We start from the raw sequence: 15441 nt of genomic DNA on the forward strand, positions 1-15441 counted from the left end.
CTGGGAAAAGAAAGGGAAGCAGGGGGAGAGAGAAACAGGGAGAGAGAAAGGGGAAGAGAAAGATAAAAGGTAGAAAGGGGAGGCAAGGATGAAAGCAGAGAGGGAGGGAGTTGAGAGAAAGAGAGAGGGGAAAGGGAGGTGGAATGAAAGAGAGAGAGCAAAGGGAGGTAGAATGGGGAGGAAGGAGGGAAAGAGGGAGAGAGGAGAAAGGAAGGTAGAATGGGGGAGAGAGAGAGAGAGAAAGAGGGCAAAGGGTGGTATAAAAGAGAAAGGGGAAAGGGAGGTAGAATGAGAGAGGAGAAAGGAAGGTAGAATGAGAGAGAGAGTAAAAGAGGAGAAAAGGGAGGTGGAATGAAAGAAAGAGAGAGAGAGAGAGAGAGAGAGAGAGAGAGAGAGAGAGAGAGAGAGAGAGAATGAATATGAATATCACAGTCCCTTCCCTAGAGGAACTTAAAATCATTTACTAGTCCTAAGCTTTCTACCTCCTTGGGAAATCTTTTCAGAAGCCAGGAAAGAAACAAAAGAGGGAGTGTTACATTCCCTGCATTTGTGTGGCATTCTTCATTTCCATTGGGTCTACAGACTGAAGAGAAGCAATCAGAGAGAGCTTCTTAAATGGGACCTCCCTGTCTCCATTCAAGGGCCCACACAACAGGCCCAGGTTGATTAGATCAGGGTCATTTCCCAGAAAACCTTTTATCAATTTTTAGAGCATTTTTAGAACAGCTTGTATCATAAATGTGGGAGGAACATACTTCATCAAACATAAAGAAATATATTTAGTAGGTTACTGTTGTTATTATCTGCTGCAAGAATACCAAGTCATGTATTTTCTGAATTCCTAAAGCATCTTTTTGCATTAGCTTCTGACTATTGCATATGTGACTCATCCAGCTACATACCTTAATTCCAACAAACCAACAAACCTAGAAAAAAAGAAAATCCTCCTATTTTTGCATAAAACCATTCAAAGATATAGAAAGACTGCTGATGGAAATAACCCAACTTAATGGTTTTTTAAAACAACTTCAGGACAGGAAATTCCATCATTTAGGCCATGTGGCTTCATGCTTGTTTAGAATGGTTTTCCCTTCTCTAGATCCATGTATTCCCACCCCCCTCACTAAGTGGACCTGGCAGTGAGCAGCTTCATCTTGTTTTTAGTGGCTCCCTGTTTCCCTCCCCTCTCCTGGCTCTTTCTTCTACCACTGGTGATTCAGGGCCAAGGCAGGAATGTAGGAACAAAATGGGTATTAACAATGTCAGATCGGACCCTGTTGGAAAACTCCCTAGAAGAAAAGGTCAATTTTATGATTCCTTGAATGAAAAAGGAAGCCCAGACTTAGCTTTCAAGTGAACTTGTACCCTGGAATCCTTGGAAAAGAGAAATTCTTTAGAGTAGGGCTAATCCATATCTGCCTCCTCAGAATTAAAGTAACTTTGGAGGGTATAGGGTCATCATTTCCCGTGTCATTTTCTCCCATAGCATTAATCTCTAAATTTCTGTTTAATACATGGTTTGATTAGGAGGTACTTTTTTTTGACTGGGAAAAGAAAGGGAAGCAGGGGGAGAGAGAAAGGGGAGGAGGAAGAACAAAGGTAGAAAGGGGAGGCAAGAATGAAAGCATACAGAGAGAGAGGGAGTTGAGAGAAAGAGAGAGGGGAAAGGGAGGTGATATATATACATATATATATGTATATGTATATGTATATGTATATGTATATGTATATGTATCACTTTAAGGTTTGCCAAATGATTTTCACATTATTTCATGTAATCCTCAAAACAACCCCACTATTATCAGCCCATTTTACAGATGAGAAAATTGAGGCAGATGAAAGGTAAGTGACTTGCTTAGGGTCACACAGGTAAAGCCTGAAGTCAGATTTGAACTCAAGTTTTCCTAAACCCAGACCCAGGACTCCATTCATTTTGCCAAGGATCTTGTCTTCTCTCAATCTTCATGAAATCATGGGATTTTTAGCTGGGACAGTAGAATTGAAGTAGATCAGCTTATAGAAGCTGATCTCAAGAGCTGGCAGGGGCTTTAGTTGAAAAATCCCCATTTTGTAGATGAGGAAATTTAGGCTGAAGCAAGTGAATTGATTTCCCTAAGGTCCCACAAGTAGTGGATGTCAAAGGCAGCCTCTGAATCTCAAGTTATCTGCCTCCAGAGCCAGTCAATGCCTTCTCAACCATACAACAGTGTCTCCTAGCACCTCTGCTCTAAGGCTCAGAGATGACAAGTCACTTATCCAAAGTCACAACAGATAGTCAGCAGCAGAGCTTCCTTCCCAGAGTATCTGATTCTGAATGCAATGTTTTCTTAGGTTTTGTTTTTTTCTTTTTTTTGGTTTTTGCAAGGCAAATGGGGTTAAGTGGCTTCCCTAAGGCCACACAGCTAGGTAATCATTAAGTGTCTGAGGTCAGATTTGAACTCAGGTTCTCCTGACTCCAGAGCCAGTGGTCTATCCACTGAGCCACCTAGCTACCCCTGAATGCAATGTTTTCTTGAACACACACACACACACACACACACACACACACACACACACACACACAGAGTCAACAGATGCTGCTAACAAATGTCTAATAACTAAAACAATGGAAATGTTGCCTAATGAAAGAGCAGTGGCTTTGGAGTCAGAAGGCACAGGGTTAAATCCCACTTCTGCCATTTATGTATATGCATGAACTTGGACAATTTATATTATCTTTCTGAGCCTCAGTTTCTTCATTGGTAAATTGAAATAATTGAACAATACAATATCTAAGGTCCTTTCCAGATCTAAACTTATATTCCTAGAATCTCTTTTCAAGGCAAGAAGGGAAAATTCTAAGAAAGAAATAACTCCTAGCAATACTGGAGTCTTTGTCTTAATAGGTGAAAAAGGTAAATACTAAAGAGAATAACTTTACTAAAAGCTCTGTGGTATCATTTAACCCCTGGTTTTCAGCCCTAACAGCTCCCCTCACTCCTCCCTGACACAACATTTTCAAGTTAAGATGGGCAAAAAAAATCAGAAGATTGAGGCACAGGGGCCAAAAGGGTTTAATCTATTGCCCCCTCCCTATCATCTCTCTGCAGTGATGGAGATGGACACCAGGACAGCACAGACAACTGCCCCACTGTCATTAATAGCTCCCAGTTGGACACAGATAAGGATGGGCTGGGAGACGAATGTGATGATGATGATGACAATGATGGAATCCCAGACGTCATACCTCCAGGCCCTGACAACTGCAGACTGGTCCCCAACCCAACCCAGGAAGATGCCAATAGTAAGAAAACAGAATCTACAGCCACTGTGGCATCAGGAAATACCCAGATCCATGAAAAGAGTCACACATCATACACCAATACCTTATATTTTTAAATGAAGTGGCATTGATGCCTTTTTTCACATCAAAATAATTTCTAAATATAAAATAACCCCCTCCACTCAGTGAGCCTCATATTCTAACAAAGAAAAATATTTAGGCCAAACCAATCACATCTGAGAGCCATAAGCAGCATCTTTTACCTGGAGTCCCTGACCTATCCTAAGAAAGGAGGGTGGGGAAATTTCCTCATTTCTTCTCCAGGGTCAAAATTAGTCATTAAATTACAAAGCATTCATTTTAGCTTTATTTTCATTTATATTTTTTGTAGTCACTGTACATATTGTGCTCCAAGTTTTACTTGTTATATCAGGTTCTTCCTGATATTTATAACTTTTCCCCCTATTTCTATTAATTTCTCATGTTCATTGTTTCTTAAGGAGCCAAGAGATTCCATTGCAATCTATTTGTCCACTTCTCAGTTAATAGTCACCCACTTCACAGTTTTTTCCTATTATACAAAGCAGTACACTTATTCTTCCAAAGATATGCAATCCAAAGTGGTCATGGCCTTTTCATCTTAGATATGCTGCTTCCATAACTAAGTTTATTTCTCTGTAATACTATGACCTGCATTTGAATCTCTAGGAATTGAATCAAATAAGTCAGTAAAAAAGGGGAGAGAAGAGCCTAGACCTATGTGTGGAGAAAAAATTTAACGAAGTATTATATATAGTGTCCACAAAGGGAGAAGGTCTGCTACTTTTGATATCACCAAAGCCTTGTTGGAGGAATATGAGGGTAGAAGTGAAGATGAGGCACTGTTGACAGTAAGGTCCTTGAGGAGATCAGAGATGACAGCCTCAGAGGGATCCATTGCCAGCATTGCCACCTTTCCTACTAGGAAGTCCCAAACCCAAGCTAAGAAGAGAATGGGGAAAAGAAATATTACCCTAGGAAACTTTGAGATATACCAGATAAGGTTGCAAGATGTAATGTATTACTTCTTCATTTAGGGTCCCATATTACATCCATTTAAGGAAAACCCTGGATAAATGATGGATATGAGTAGTTAGTTAGATCTCCCAGTGATCCCCAGTTCTGTACCAAGAGCTAATTCTTCACTTGGGGTTGTGGGATAGAGAAACCTGCCACCTGGGACAACTCCTACTGAAGGACTTCTCCTTAGCCAGATAATTGAAAGCAAGTCAACTATCAGGATGCTACACAATGAGACTGGAGCTTCAAGGAAAGGCTTCCTGTTCTTTTTGTTTATCTTCCTTTTAATCCTTCACTAGGAGAGGTGATTGGGTACAAGTGTCACCAAACCTTTTTCTATTTTCCTGATGCATCCAGGTGATGGTGTGGGGGATATCTGTGAATCAGACTTTGATCAAGACCAGGTCATTGATCGGATCGATGTCTGCCCTGAGAATGCTGAGGTCACCCTGACCGATTTCAGAGCCTACCAGACCGTTGTCCTGGACCCTGAAGGTGATGCTCAGATTGACCCTAATTGGGTAGTTCTGAACCAGGTGAGTTTGTGCTTATTTTATTGGGAGGGTGTGAAGGATGCACATTTGCCATGCTTGTCTTTCCTCTATAGAAGTATTCACTACTCTCATTTTATGTATGTTTTTGTGGTAGGTAATGACCCACTCCTATTATTATTAATGTTTCTGCATTTACGATTCTCCCCTTCCTGCACCTATTCCAAAAAAAAAAAAAGATTTAAGGCAGCAGGATTTTCCCAATAGCAGATAAATAAAAATGAAACACAAGGATGTTGAGTAGCATAGCATGCTCAGAGTCACACAACAGTTTTTCATTTTTCTACCTGCAGATAGTAAGTAAGTAGGACCCTGGACCAGGAAGACAGTGCTTCAAATATGGTCTCAGACACTTACTATGATCCCAGGAAAATTATTAACCTCTTCATTGCCTCCATTTGTTGTTGTTGTTTAATTTCAATCCTGTCTAATTCTTTGTGATCCCCCAAGTGAGGTTTTCTTGGCAAAGATACTGGAGTTTTGTCATTTCCTTCTCCAGTTCATTTGACAGATGAGAAAATTGAGGCAAACAGGGTTAAATGACTTGCACAGGGTCACACATATAGTATCTGGATTTGAACTCAGAAACATGAGTCCTTCTAACCCCAGACCAGAGTACTATCCACTGTACCACCTAGCTGTCCCAACTTCTTCACTTGTAAAACAGAGATTAAACTATCACCTCCCTCCTAGGGTTGTTGTGAGAATTAAATGAGTTAGTATTTATAAAATACTTTGCAAACCTTAAAGCTCTATATAAATACTATTTATTATTATTGTTATTATTATTCCAAAATTAAACATTTATCCTTTCAAGCTTAGGTGCCCAGTTTATCAATCCTGTTCAACTTTTAGATGGGACTCGATCCAGCAGCAAGGCCTCAGACACTAAGCCTGGTCCAGAAGCCAAATACTCATTCAACACACAGGGAGGGTATCTTCTGGGAAAGCATCATCTCCTGCCACTTTGAGATGAGGCACAGAAAAAAAAAAGTCCTGACTGTGAATTCAGCCAAGCCAAGAGAACCAGAATAACAGATTCTTGCTGACTTTTTTTAGGAATAGCAGAGCTAAGATTACAAACAAGGCCTTTGACTCCCAGACCCATTTCTGTCTGTTTAATTTTACTAGTAAAGTCATGGGAAAACATAAAAAGCCCTAGATTTGGAGTTAAGAGAGACTAGGTTCAATTCCCCATTCTGTCTCCCTCTCACTCTCTCGCTCTCTCACTCTCTCCCTCCCTCCATCCCTCTATCTCTCTCTATCTCTTGCTCTCTCTCGTTCTCTCTTTCTCTCACTCTTGTTCTCTCTGTATACCTTCATATACACATGTCTATATGTGCAGGTTACTGTGTACTGTGCATTTGTATGTATAGATATGTATGTATAGTTCACATTCTTTTCTAATCTGTCCCTTTCAATATCCTCTCCTCACCCCAAACCCTGCCATTGAACCTATACAAACAAAAATTAAATAAAAAAACTAAAACCTCCAGTTAAATACATATTGTCTATCAAGACTGACCTTGTTAGGCACTAAGTGGTGCAATGGCTAGAGTACTGACCCTGAGCTCAAGAGGACCTGAGTTCAAAACAACCTCAGACAATTGATATGTACTATTTATGTGACCTTGAGCAAGTCACTTAATTCCACTGTCTCACAAAAAAAAAAAAGATTGACCTTGCCAAAAAATGTATGTCTCAGAGGCAGCTAGGTGGTACAGTGTATAGAGAGCCCTGACCTTGTTCAGGGACTTGAGTTCAAATCAGGCCTCAGACACTTAATAATTACCTAGCTATGTAACCCTGGGTAAGCCTCTTAACCCCATTGCCTTGCAAAAACAAACAAAAAAGGTACATCTCTGCATTTTACATACCTAAGCTTTCTGGTAGGAATTAAATGACAAATATTGCATTGATCAAAATTCTAATCTTTTCATGTTGTTTTTCTTTACAATGTTGTTGTCAATACATAAATTCTTTTCCTAGTTCTTCAGTTTAGTTCATGGAAATTTCCCATTATTTCTTATAGCACAATAATAAAAACTTTTACATTCATATACCATGAATATGCCATTCATATACCAGAATTCATAAGAGTGAATGGCAAATGAATATTAGATATATATTTATATTATATATTAGATATATATTTATATATTTATATATATATTATTTATATATATATTAGATATATATAATATCTAATATATATATATAAATAGTATATGATATACTACATGAAGTACACTATTTGAATGGTAGATGGTATACTTACCATCTACCATTCATATACCCAAACAATTTAATTATTAAAATAATTTAGCTAATTCATTAGTATCTGATCATTTATTTATTTAGGAAAATGATATAATTTGATCATTCCCAACAGGAGTAAACTTTGGGGGCTACCATGAAAAGAACTGCCATAAATATTCTTACACATACAGTGCCAATCTCTTTCTTTTATGACTTTCCAATGTAGGCCTATTGTTGTAGTATCCAGCTGTCATCTATTTTCTATATGACCATAAGCAAGTCATTGAATTCCTCTGGGCCTGAGCTTTCTCACCTGTAAAATCAGAGAATTGGAGTAGATGATTTCTAAGGTGCCTTTGAGCTACAAACTGGTGATCCTCCATGGGTGAGATCCAGGCACTTAAAGCAATACTACAGTAGAACTGTTTGTGGAAAAAAAGGATAATTGGGTCATTAGCAATTAAAAACATTCAAGAGCTAATAGTTTCCTTGGAAAATAAAAAGGAGAGAGAGAATTGATTAGTTGAATTCCTTAACTAAGGCAAAGTGATTCTGTGGCAGGCTCTATAGAATTTTACTTTTTTTTAATTATCAAGCATTTTTATTCCAATCCCTGCCCCCCCCCACACATTCATACTAAAGAAAAAATAGAAAAACAAAATTCTTGAAATAAATAGACAAAGTGAAGCAAAATGAATTCCCCATAACAGCTATATCCAAAAACGTCTCCTTCTGCATATTTTTAATCCATTGTCTACCTCTGTGTTAAGAGATAGGCATCATTCTTTATCATCAATCCTGTGGAATCCTTTATATTTATTGTATGAAATTTTACATGTCATTATCCATTCTCTTTGAGCTAAGACAGAGTCCTTGGTGAGAATCACTGAAATAACTTTATGAATGAACTCAGTGGCATGTAGTATTTTAAATCTCAATAGACCGATTCAATAACATAGCTTTTGGAGGTATGATCTTCCATTGGCTCATTCCACCAATTCTAGGACTGCTTTCAACTACCTGAATCTTCCTTTGCAGGGCATGGAAATTGTGCAGACGATGAACAGTGATCCTGGCCTGGCAGTTGGTAAGTCCAGGGTGGCAATGGCCACCAGGTGTAGTAAAGTTCTACTAAGTGATGCCCAGGCTCTAGTAATATCCCCAGTGACACCTGAGTGATATATGTTTTCCTTCTCTCTCCAATCCTTTTCTAAAAAACCAGTCTCTCCTGTCTGCAGGGTACACAGCTTTCAATGGTGTTGACTTTGAAGGCACCTTCCACGTGAACACCCAGACAGATGATGACTATGCTGGCTTTATTTTTGGTTACCAAGATAGCTCCAGCTTCTACGTGGTCATGTGGAAGCAGACAGAACAGACCTATTGGCAAGCCACGCCATTCCGGGCTGTTGCAGAGCCTGGCATTCAACTCAAGGTATTGGTCCCCTGACTACCCCCCCCCCAGTGTGGGCATCTGCCTGGGCCTCCTGTTCCCTCACAGACACACAGCTCAGACATACATTTAGTGCATTCCCCTCTTTTCACAGTTATTTGTGTACATGCCTTTCCTCTCCTATTAGATTAAGAGCACCTTAAAAAAAAAATTTCTACAGACAGTTCTGGCTTATATAAATTAGCATTGCAGATTTGATTTTACATAAATTATTCTGAAAGAAATCCACATTCCAAAAGAAAAAACCCCCATGTTAACTTTACTGTATAGTATTATATGTCTTATATATAGAGGCCCTGATAGCCTCCACCATCAGAAAAAGAAACACTCAAAACCAAAATTTCTCCAAGTGAAAGGAGAAGAACGTAGATATGGAGAGATTGCCACTTTCACAAGGAAACTGGGGACTTGACTTTATGACCTTCCCCAAGTGTAGCCTCTGGCTACTTGAGTTCTGTTCTACCTATGAGGAGTCATTATTCAGACTTGGGAAAGTATGGGTGGAAATAAAACAAAAATGTATTAAAAAGGTTACAAGACATAGGGCTAGAGAGAGAGAGAGAGAGAGAGAGAGAGAGAGAGAGAGAGAGAGAAATAAAAGAACAGCCAAGCAGCAGTGTTGAGAAGTCAGAAAAGACTGCAGCCCTGAGGCAGGGTCCAACCCTGTCTTGTCTCTCATCCAGAGGGCAAAAGGTGAACTCCTTTCCCGTATATTGGACCCCAAATTAGGTAGAGGGTAAAGCCTAAGGAGATCAGGATACCAATTTTACATTCAAGAATGGGGAGGGTCTCCACCCAAGCAGCTTTTTAAGATTACAATTGTTTCTGTTACGTTCATAATTCTCTACTCCTAGTCAATCTGCATCTCCACCCAGTTTCTACATTCACAATTCTCTTCATCTCCCCTGCATCACAAGGAGAGAGGAAAACTTTGTCCCACTCTACTCATGACTTGTGGCTGATGTCCACCCACAGCTCCCATATATTACCCATCCTCTCTGGGTCCATGTCCAGTTGTCATTGTTCTTCTCCATTCCAACCAGGGCCCTACATGACTGGTCCCAGTCCTGACGTGTCCTTGCCTAGAGTACCTGTCTTTTTCCTGCTTCTCTCCTTCCCTTCCCTGATCAAAGTCACATTATATAAAAATCACTTTTAGAAGAGATCTGGGGACCAGTTCATGATAAAGTAAGATAGGAACTGTGTGTGTTGTATTGATCTTTATTTCATTACTACTTGTTAGTTCAGTACTTTTGTATAAAGTTGTTTTGTATAAAGTTGATATTTAATAATTACTGGTTAAATTAAATTGAATTGTACTAATTCATTTACCACCAATTAATAAGGATTGCTAGGTTACCTGTCAATCAATTAAGTTATTCATTTAGTGCATTTTATTAAGCACCTCCCACTGTACTTTAAATACTAGGGTAACAAAGACAGCCCCTGACCTCAAGGGACTTCCATTCAAAGGGGAGGGATAAATATAAAACATATACAAAGTTGTCATTTAACAAAAAAATTCCTAATCTTAATAAGATCCTTAGTTCATATATGTGTAATTAATAGGTAGAAAAGAATGAAATGGGATGATATTAGGTAATATCTATAACTGTAATCTCATTTGATCCTGATAACAACCCTGGGAAACTGGGTTATTATTATTAGTAGTATTATTATTATTATTATTATTATCATCATCATCATCATCATCATCCCCATTTTACAGATGAGGAAACTGAGACAAACAGTTAAGTGATTTATCTGGAGTCACCCAGCTAGTAAGTACCTGAGGCTAAATTTGAAATCAGGTCTTTCTGGCTCCAGGGGCTAGATAAGAAGAGCCAATGTTTATTACAGAGAGATAACATGAGTCAAAACAGCATTTAAATTTCTTCCCCCTTCTTCTTCCTTCATTTCTACAATTGCATTGATTTCAGTGTGAAAACTCCCTGCACTGATAGAACTGAGCCACTCCTCCTCAGGAGCTTAGAGCTTTAGAGAGACTCACCTCTAGGCTTACCCAGTATGAATCAGAGACAGGTCTAGAACATAGCTTTTCCTGACTCAAGGCAAACCTTCTCTATCTACTAAACATCACAAGTAGTATTTAAATAGCTTGAGGTTTTTTTAATATCTGTTTTGTTATTGTTTTCTATACCACAGAGTTTCTGATTATAAACTTGATTTCAGAACTCTTCCATTCCACTTCCTTACTCAGGACTCCCAAGCAAAGGTGAGAAAGGATGCTGTGCTTTCTATCTTGTAATTTTGTCCTCTATATTCAGGCTGTCAAATCAAAGACAGGACCAGGGGAACACCTCAGGAACTCCCTGTGGCATACTGGGGACACCAGTGACCAGGTGAGGCTGCTGTGGAAAGACTCTAGGAATGTTGGCTGGAAAGACAAGGTGTCCTACCGATGGTTCCTACAGCACCGGCCCCAGGTTGGATACATCAGGTAAGAGGAAGGAGAGAAAGTTCTTGGAGAAGATAATACCTTTTAAAGGTATTAGAGCAAGTTGAAATGGTCATGCATTTCATATGTGTGTAATTAGTAGGAGGAGAAGTATCTTCACTTCTCAGAGCCTGGCCATATCCAATTTCTTTTGAGTTGTTAGGTCAGAAGCTCTCACACAAGCTACAGATTCTTAGAAAGAGTCATTGACAAGTTCTCCCAGACTCCAGTCTCTTGACCTTAGGCCAATTTGGGAACTGATTGAACTTCCAGATTCACTGTACCTTGGAGCTTTGAGCTGGGACTTAATTGGGATTCCACTTCTACAAGATTATTCAAAAGGGCATGAGAAAATAGAGGACTCTGGATAACATCTATGGGCTAGCAGGTAGATTCCATCATGACTTTATAATCACACTGCACAGGTAGATACTTACCACCATACAACTTTGAGGAGGAGATGGTGCAGGACCTTATTTTTTTGAAATTTATACCTTGTCTCCTTGTTCTTCCAGTGTCCTGAATCAATGGTCAAATGATGGTATTTAGAAATATTGCTCCCAAATATATAACTAGGATAAGGTTATGTGAACTTTGACCCAGGGGGGCAAAGAGAGCACTGAAATCATTTGTCTTCCTTTAGTAGTATAAAAACAATGAGATTAGCACCTAGTTAGCCAGATTAATTAGTTATAATTTGGTTACAGAGACGAAATGGGACAATCAAAGCCATTACCAAGGAATTTTGGTAGAGGGACATTCATGAAGTACCTGCTTAATGATACAAATGCAGGGACACAAATACGATAATGAACCAATTCCTGATGTTACAAATGGCCCATAATTATAAAAACTTAGTCTGAAGTGGTTAACATGACTTTTGTTAATTAATTAACTTTTCTGCAGAGAAGCAGCCATTTCTTCTAGCAGGAAAGGCCTGGAATTGTGACAATGTCTAGTCTTATATGTGGTTTGAAAGGCTTTCTCCTCCCCTCCAAGTCAGTCATTGGTCTGAATTGTCAGGGTTACAATCTAATCAATGCATCCACCCATGCCATTCTCTAATGATTTCCCCATCCTGGTCATACTGATGCGCAAAGGGGGAATGTATGTATGGATCTCATTAAGCAGGAACACTTGAGGAGGACAGGGATCCTAGTCAACCTAGTCAACCCAGGTCTAGCTGAGGCAGACCTGGGCAAATCTCAGGTCTGATCAGGTTGGGAGACCTCTCGCAGTTCTGTCTCCCTTTTGTTTTACCCTCATACACCTGCACAGAGGCACAACCATAGGCAGACCCCAGACTTTGTCATATATATCTTAAACAATGTCTTCCTTATGGAAACCAAACACCCTACATTCCTCACACCTGCCTCTCAAGAAGTTTCTGTTCTACTAAAGAAATGTAAAGTGTGAATAATAAATAATAATAAGATCAAACTTAAAAAATTTTAAAACACTTTACATGTATTATTTCATTTGATCCACACAACAATCCATTGAGGTAGTTGCTTCCATTATCCCCCTTTGATTTGAAAACTAAGGTTAATGACTTATTCAAAGTCAAACAGCTATTAAATATCTGAGTGAGGATTCAAATTCAGGTCTTCTTGATTCCCCGGGACCCCATCCATTATGTCACCTAGAAAATATAGGATATACAAAAAATAAATAAATACACAGTGGTGGGGCAGGAGAAAGCAAATGGAGAAAAGCACTAATAACTAGGAAAGTTAGGAACAGTCTCTTGTAAGAGATGACTCAAATTGAGGAGGAAGAACATTCCAGGGATTGGGGGGACACCCAGTTCCCAGGTGGCAAGCCTTTTCCAACCCATTTGTTCCATGATTCTGTGACTGTTTATTTTGGGGGTCCCACCAGCCCACATTGCTGGCCAGGAGTCACTGCTGTTCTTCCCCCTTCTGAAGTCTCATGAAGGATTCCAAATAACTGTGTCTTTGCAGGGTACGTTTCTTCGAGGGCTCTGAGCTGGTGGCTGACTCAGGGGTGACCATTGACACCACAATGCGTGGAGGGAGACTGGGAGTCTTCTGCTTCTCTCAAGAGAATATCATCTGGTCCAACCTCAAATACCGCTGCAATGGTAAACATTACCAAATTATTTTTTCTATTATCCTTATTTTTATACTGTACCTTTCTCCAAAAAGCTCAAAATATTTATATGATGCTAATTCACAGTGACTTCACAACCTCATTGTAAGGGAAGCAAATGTTGATCTCACTTTTCACACATTATAGATGGGGAAATTAAGGCCCATGGAAATGAATGCGTTTTGCCTCTTAAGTTAATTATGACAATGATTATCAAACTTGTTTTAGTCTAGGACCCCTTTTAAACTCTTAAAAATTTTTGAGGGCTCCCTCCTCAAAGAACTTTTGTATACATCCATTAAATCTATTGCTATTTACCATATTAGAAATCTTAATTTTTTTATAAAGATTTTATTTATTTTGAGTTTTATAATTTTTCCCCTGATCTTACTTCCCTCCCCCCACCCCCCCCCATAGAAGGCAATTTGTCAGTCTTTACATTGTTTCTATGGTATATATTGATCCAAATTGAATGTGATGAAAGAGGAATCATATCCTTAAGGAAGAAACATAAAGTATAAGAGATAGCAAGATCACACAATAAGATATCAATTTTTTTTTCTAAATTAAAGGTAATCGTCCTTGGTCTTTGTTCAAACTCCATAGTTCTTTCTCTGGATATAGATGGTATTCTGCATTGCAGACAGCCCCAAATTGTCCCTGATTGTTGCACTGATGGAATGAGCAAGTCCATCAAGGTTGATCATCACCCTCATGTTGCTGTTAGGGTGTACAGTGTTTTTCTGGTTCTGCTCATCTCACTCAACATCAGTTCATGCAAATCCCTCAGGCTTCCCTGAATTCCCATCCCTCCTGGTTTCTAAAAGAACAATAGTGTTCCATGACATACATATGCCACCGTTTAAAATTTCAATATTATTAAGAAAATAATTTTTATCTCACAAACACCCTGAAAAAGTGTCAGGAATCCCTCCCCAGACAACACTAAGAGTTGGGTTAGACTTCTGGAGAGGACTTCTTTAGCCTAAGAACCAATGAGGAATTCAGTCATATTTAGATTTGAGATATGAAGGTCTCCCTCAGCCTTTAGTCTCATATGATTAATTCTCATTCTCACTGTCTTCTTCCTCCTATGTTAACCAAAACATAAGAAGGGATCTTAGAGACCATCTAATTCAGTTACTTCATTTTAAAGATAAAGAGACTAAGACCCAGAGAGGCAAAGGAAACCTGCCTATATAATACATAATGTAACTTAAAGGAGTAACTAGCAGCAGAGATGACTTGCAGCCCTTTCCTTATGTTATGTTGAACAATGATCTTTATAGAGCTCATAACCTCTAGTGACAGAATTACAGGAGTCACAATAACCTTTCATTCATTTTCTTCCTGCAGATACCATCCCCGAGGATTTTCAAGAGTTTCAGACTCAGAATTTTGATCGTATAGATAACTGAGCAAGAGGAAACAGACCACAATTTCTTTTCTAAAGACTAAAGCAATATATCTTTAAATTTTACATATCTTGGTACCTGCCATGGCTTTTTTTCACCACTGCAAATATGTCAAGACTTTTCTTATGAATGTAATAATAAAAAGGAGATTAAGTCATTTCTAAACATCTTGTGATGCAGACATAATTTAAGAGGTGCTCGACTATTTTATGGTGATCTGATTGGTACTCTGAACTTTAAATCCAGGGATACAAGTTCAAATCTCAGTGGATTTTCCTTTTGTTGTGACCCCATTTGGGAGTTTCTTGGCAAAGATACTAGAGTGATTTGCAATTTCTTTCTCCATATCATTTGAAAGATAAGGAAACTGAGGCAAATGAGGTCAAGTCACTTGCCCTGGATCAGATCACACAGCTAGTAAGAGTCTAAGCCTAGAGTTGAACTCATGAAAATGAGTCTTTCTGATTTCATATTGGCTCTTGTTGGAGCAGAGCAGAGTGTGATATGTAAGATCTAAATCACAAGTCAGATCCTTAGCCAGTCGTTTTAGATTTAGAGAATAAAACTATTTCAAAGTACAGAGTGCCTCCCACCTCAGATGTAGCATCTGAGAAAAGCGTAGCAAGAAAGACAAGGATTCTTCAATTGTTTGTGTGTGTCATAGACCCCTTTTGACAGTCTGGCAAGACCTATAGGCCCCTTTTAAGAATAATCATTTTAAATGCATAGGATTAAAAATGAAATCAATTATATAGTTATCAAAATATATGAAATTTTTAAAAGACAAGTTTATGGATCACAAATTAAAAACCTCCCCAGGGAAACCAGACAAAAAGTGTGGATGATTCCACATGAACACCTTAACACTACTA

The 15441-nt window shown here is 38.8% G+C and overlaps 1 protein-coding gene across 1 annotated transcript in view; it reads left to right on the forward strand.

The window, feature by feature from the left end:
- THBS4 (thrombospondin 4) overlaps positions 1-14735 on the forward strand; it is a 57075-nt gene extending 42340 nt beyond the window's left edge. The window contains exons 16-22 of the mRNA XM_074200104.1: positions 3090-3283; positions 4679-4857; positions 8170-8218; positions 8370-8566; positions 10873-11045; positions 13007-13146; positions 14511-14735. Coding sequence (XP_074056205.1) covers positions 3090-3283; positions 4679-4857; positions 8170-8218; positions 8370-8566; positions 10873-11045; positions 13007-13146; positions 14511-14572 — 994 coding nt within the window. The 3' untranslated portion in view covers positions 14573-14735. The remainder of the gene's footprint in view (positions 1-3089; positions 3284-4678; positions 4858-8169; positions 8219-8369; positions 8567-10872; positions 11046-13006; positions 13147-14510) is intronic.
- Positions 14736-15441: the final 706 nt, after the last annotated feature.

Source organism: Macrotis lagotis, chromosome X (assembly GCF_037893015.1).
Source record: "Macrotis lagotis isolate mMagLag1 chromosome X, bilby.v1.9.chrom.fasta, whole genome shotgun sequence".
NCBI classification, from domain to species: domain Eukaryota; kingdom Metazoa; phylum Chordata; class Mammalia; order Peramelemorphia; family Peramelidae; genus Macrotis; species Macrotis lagotis.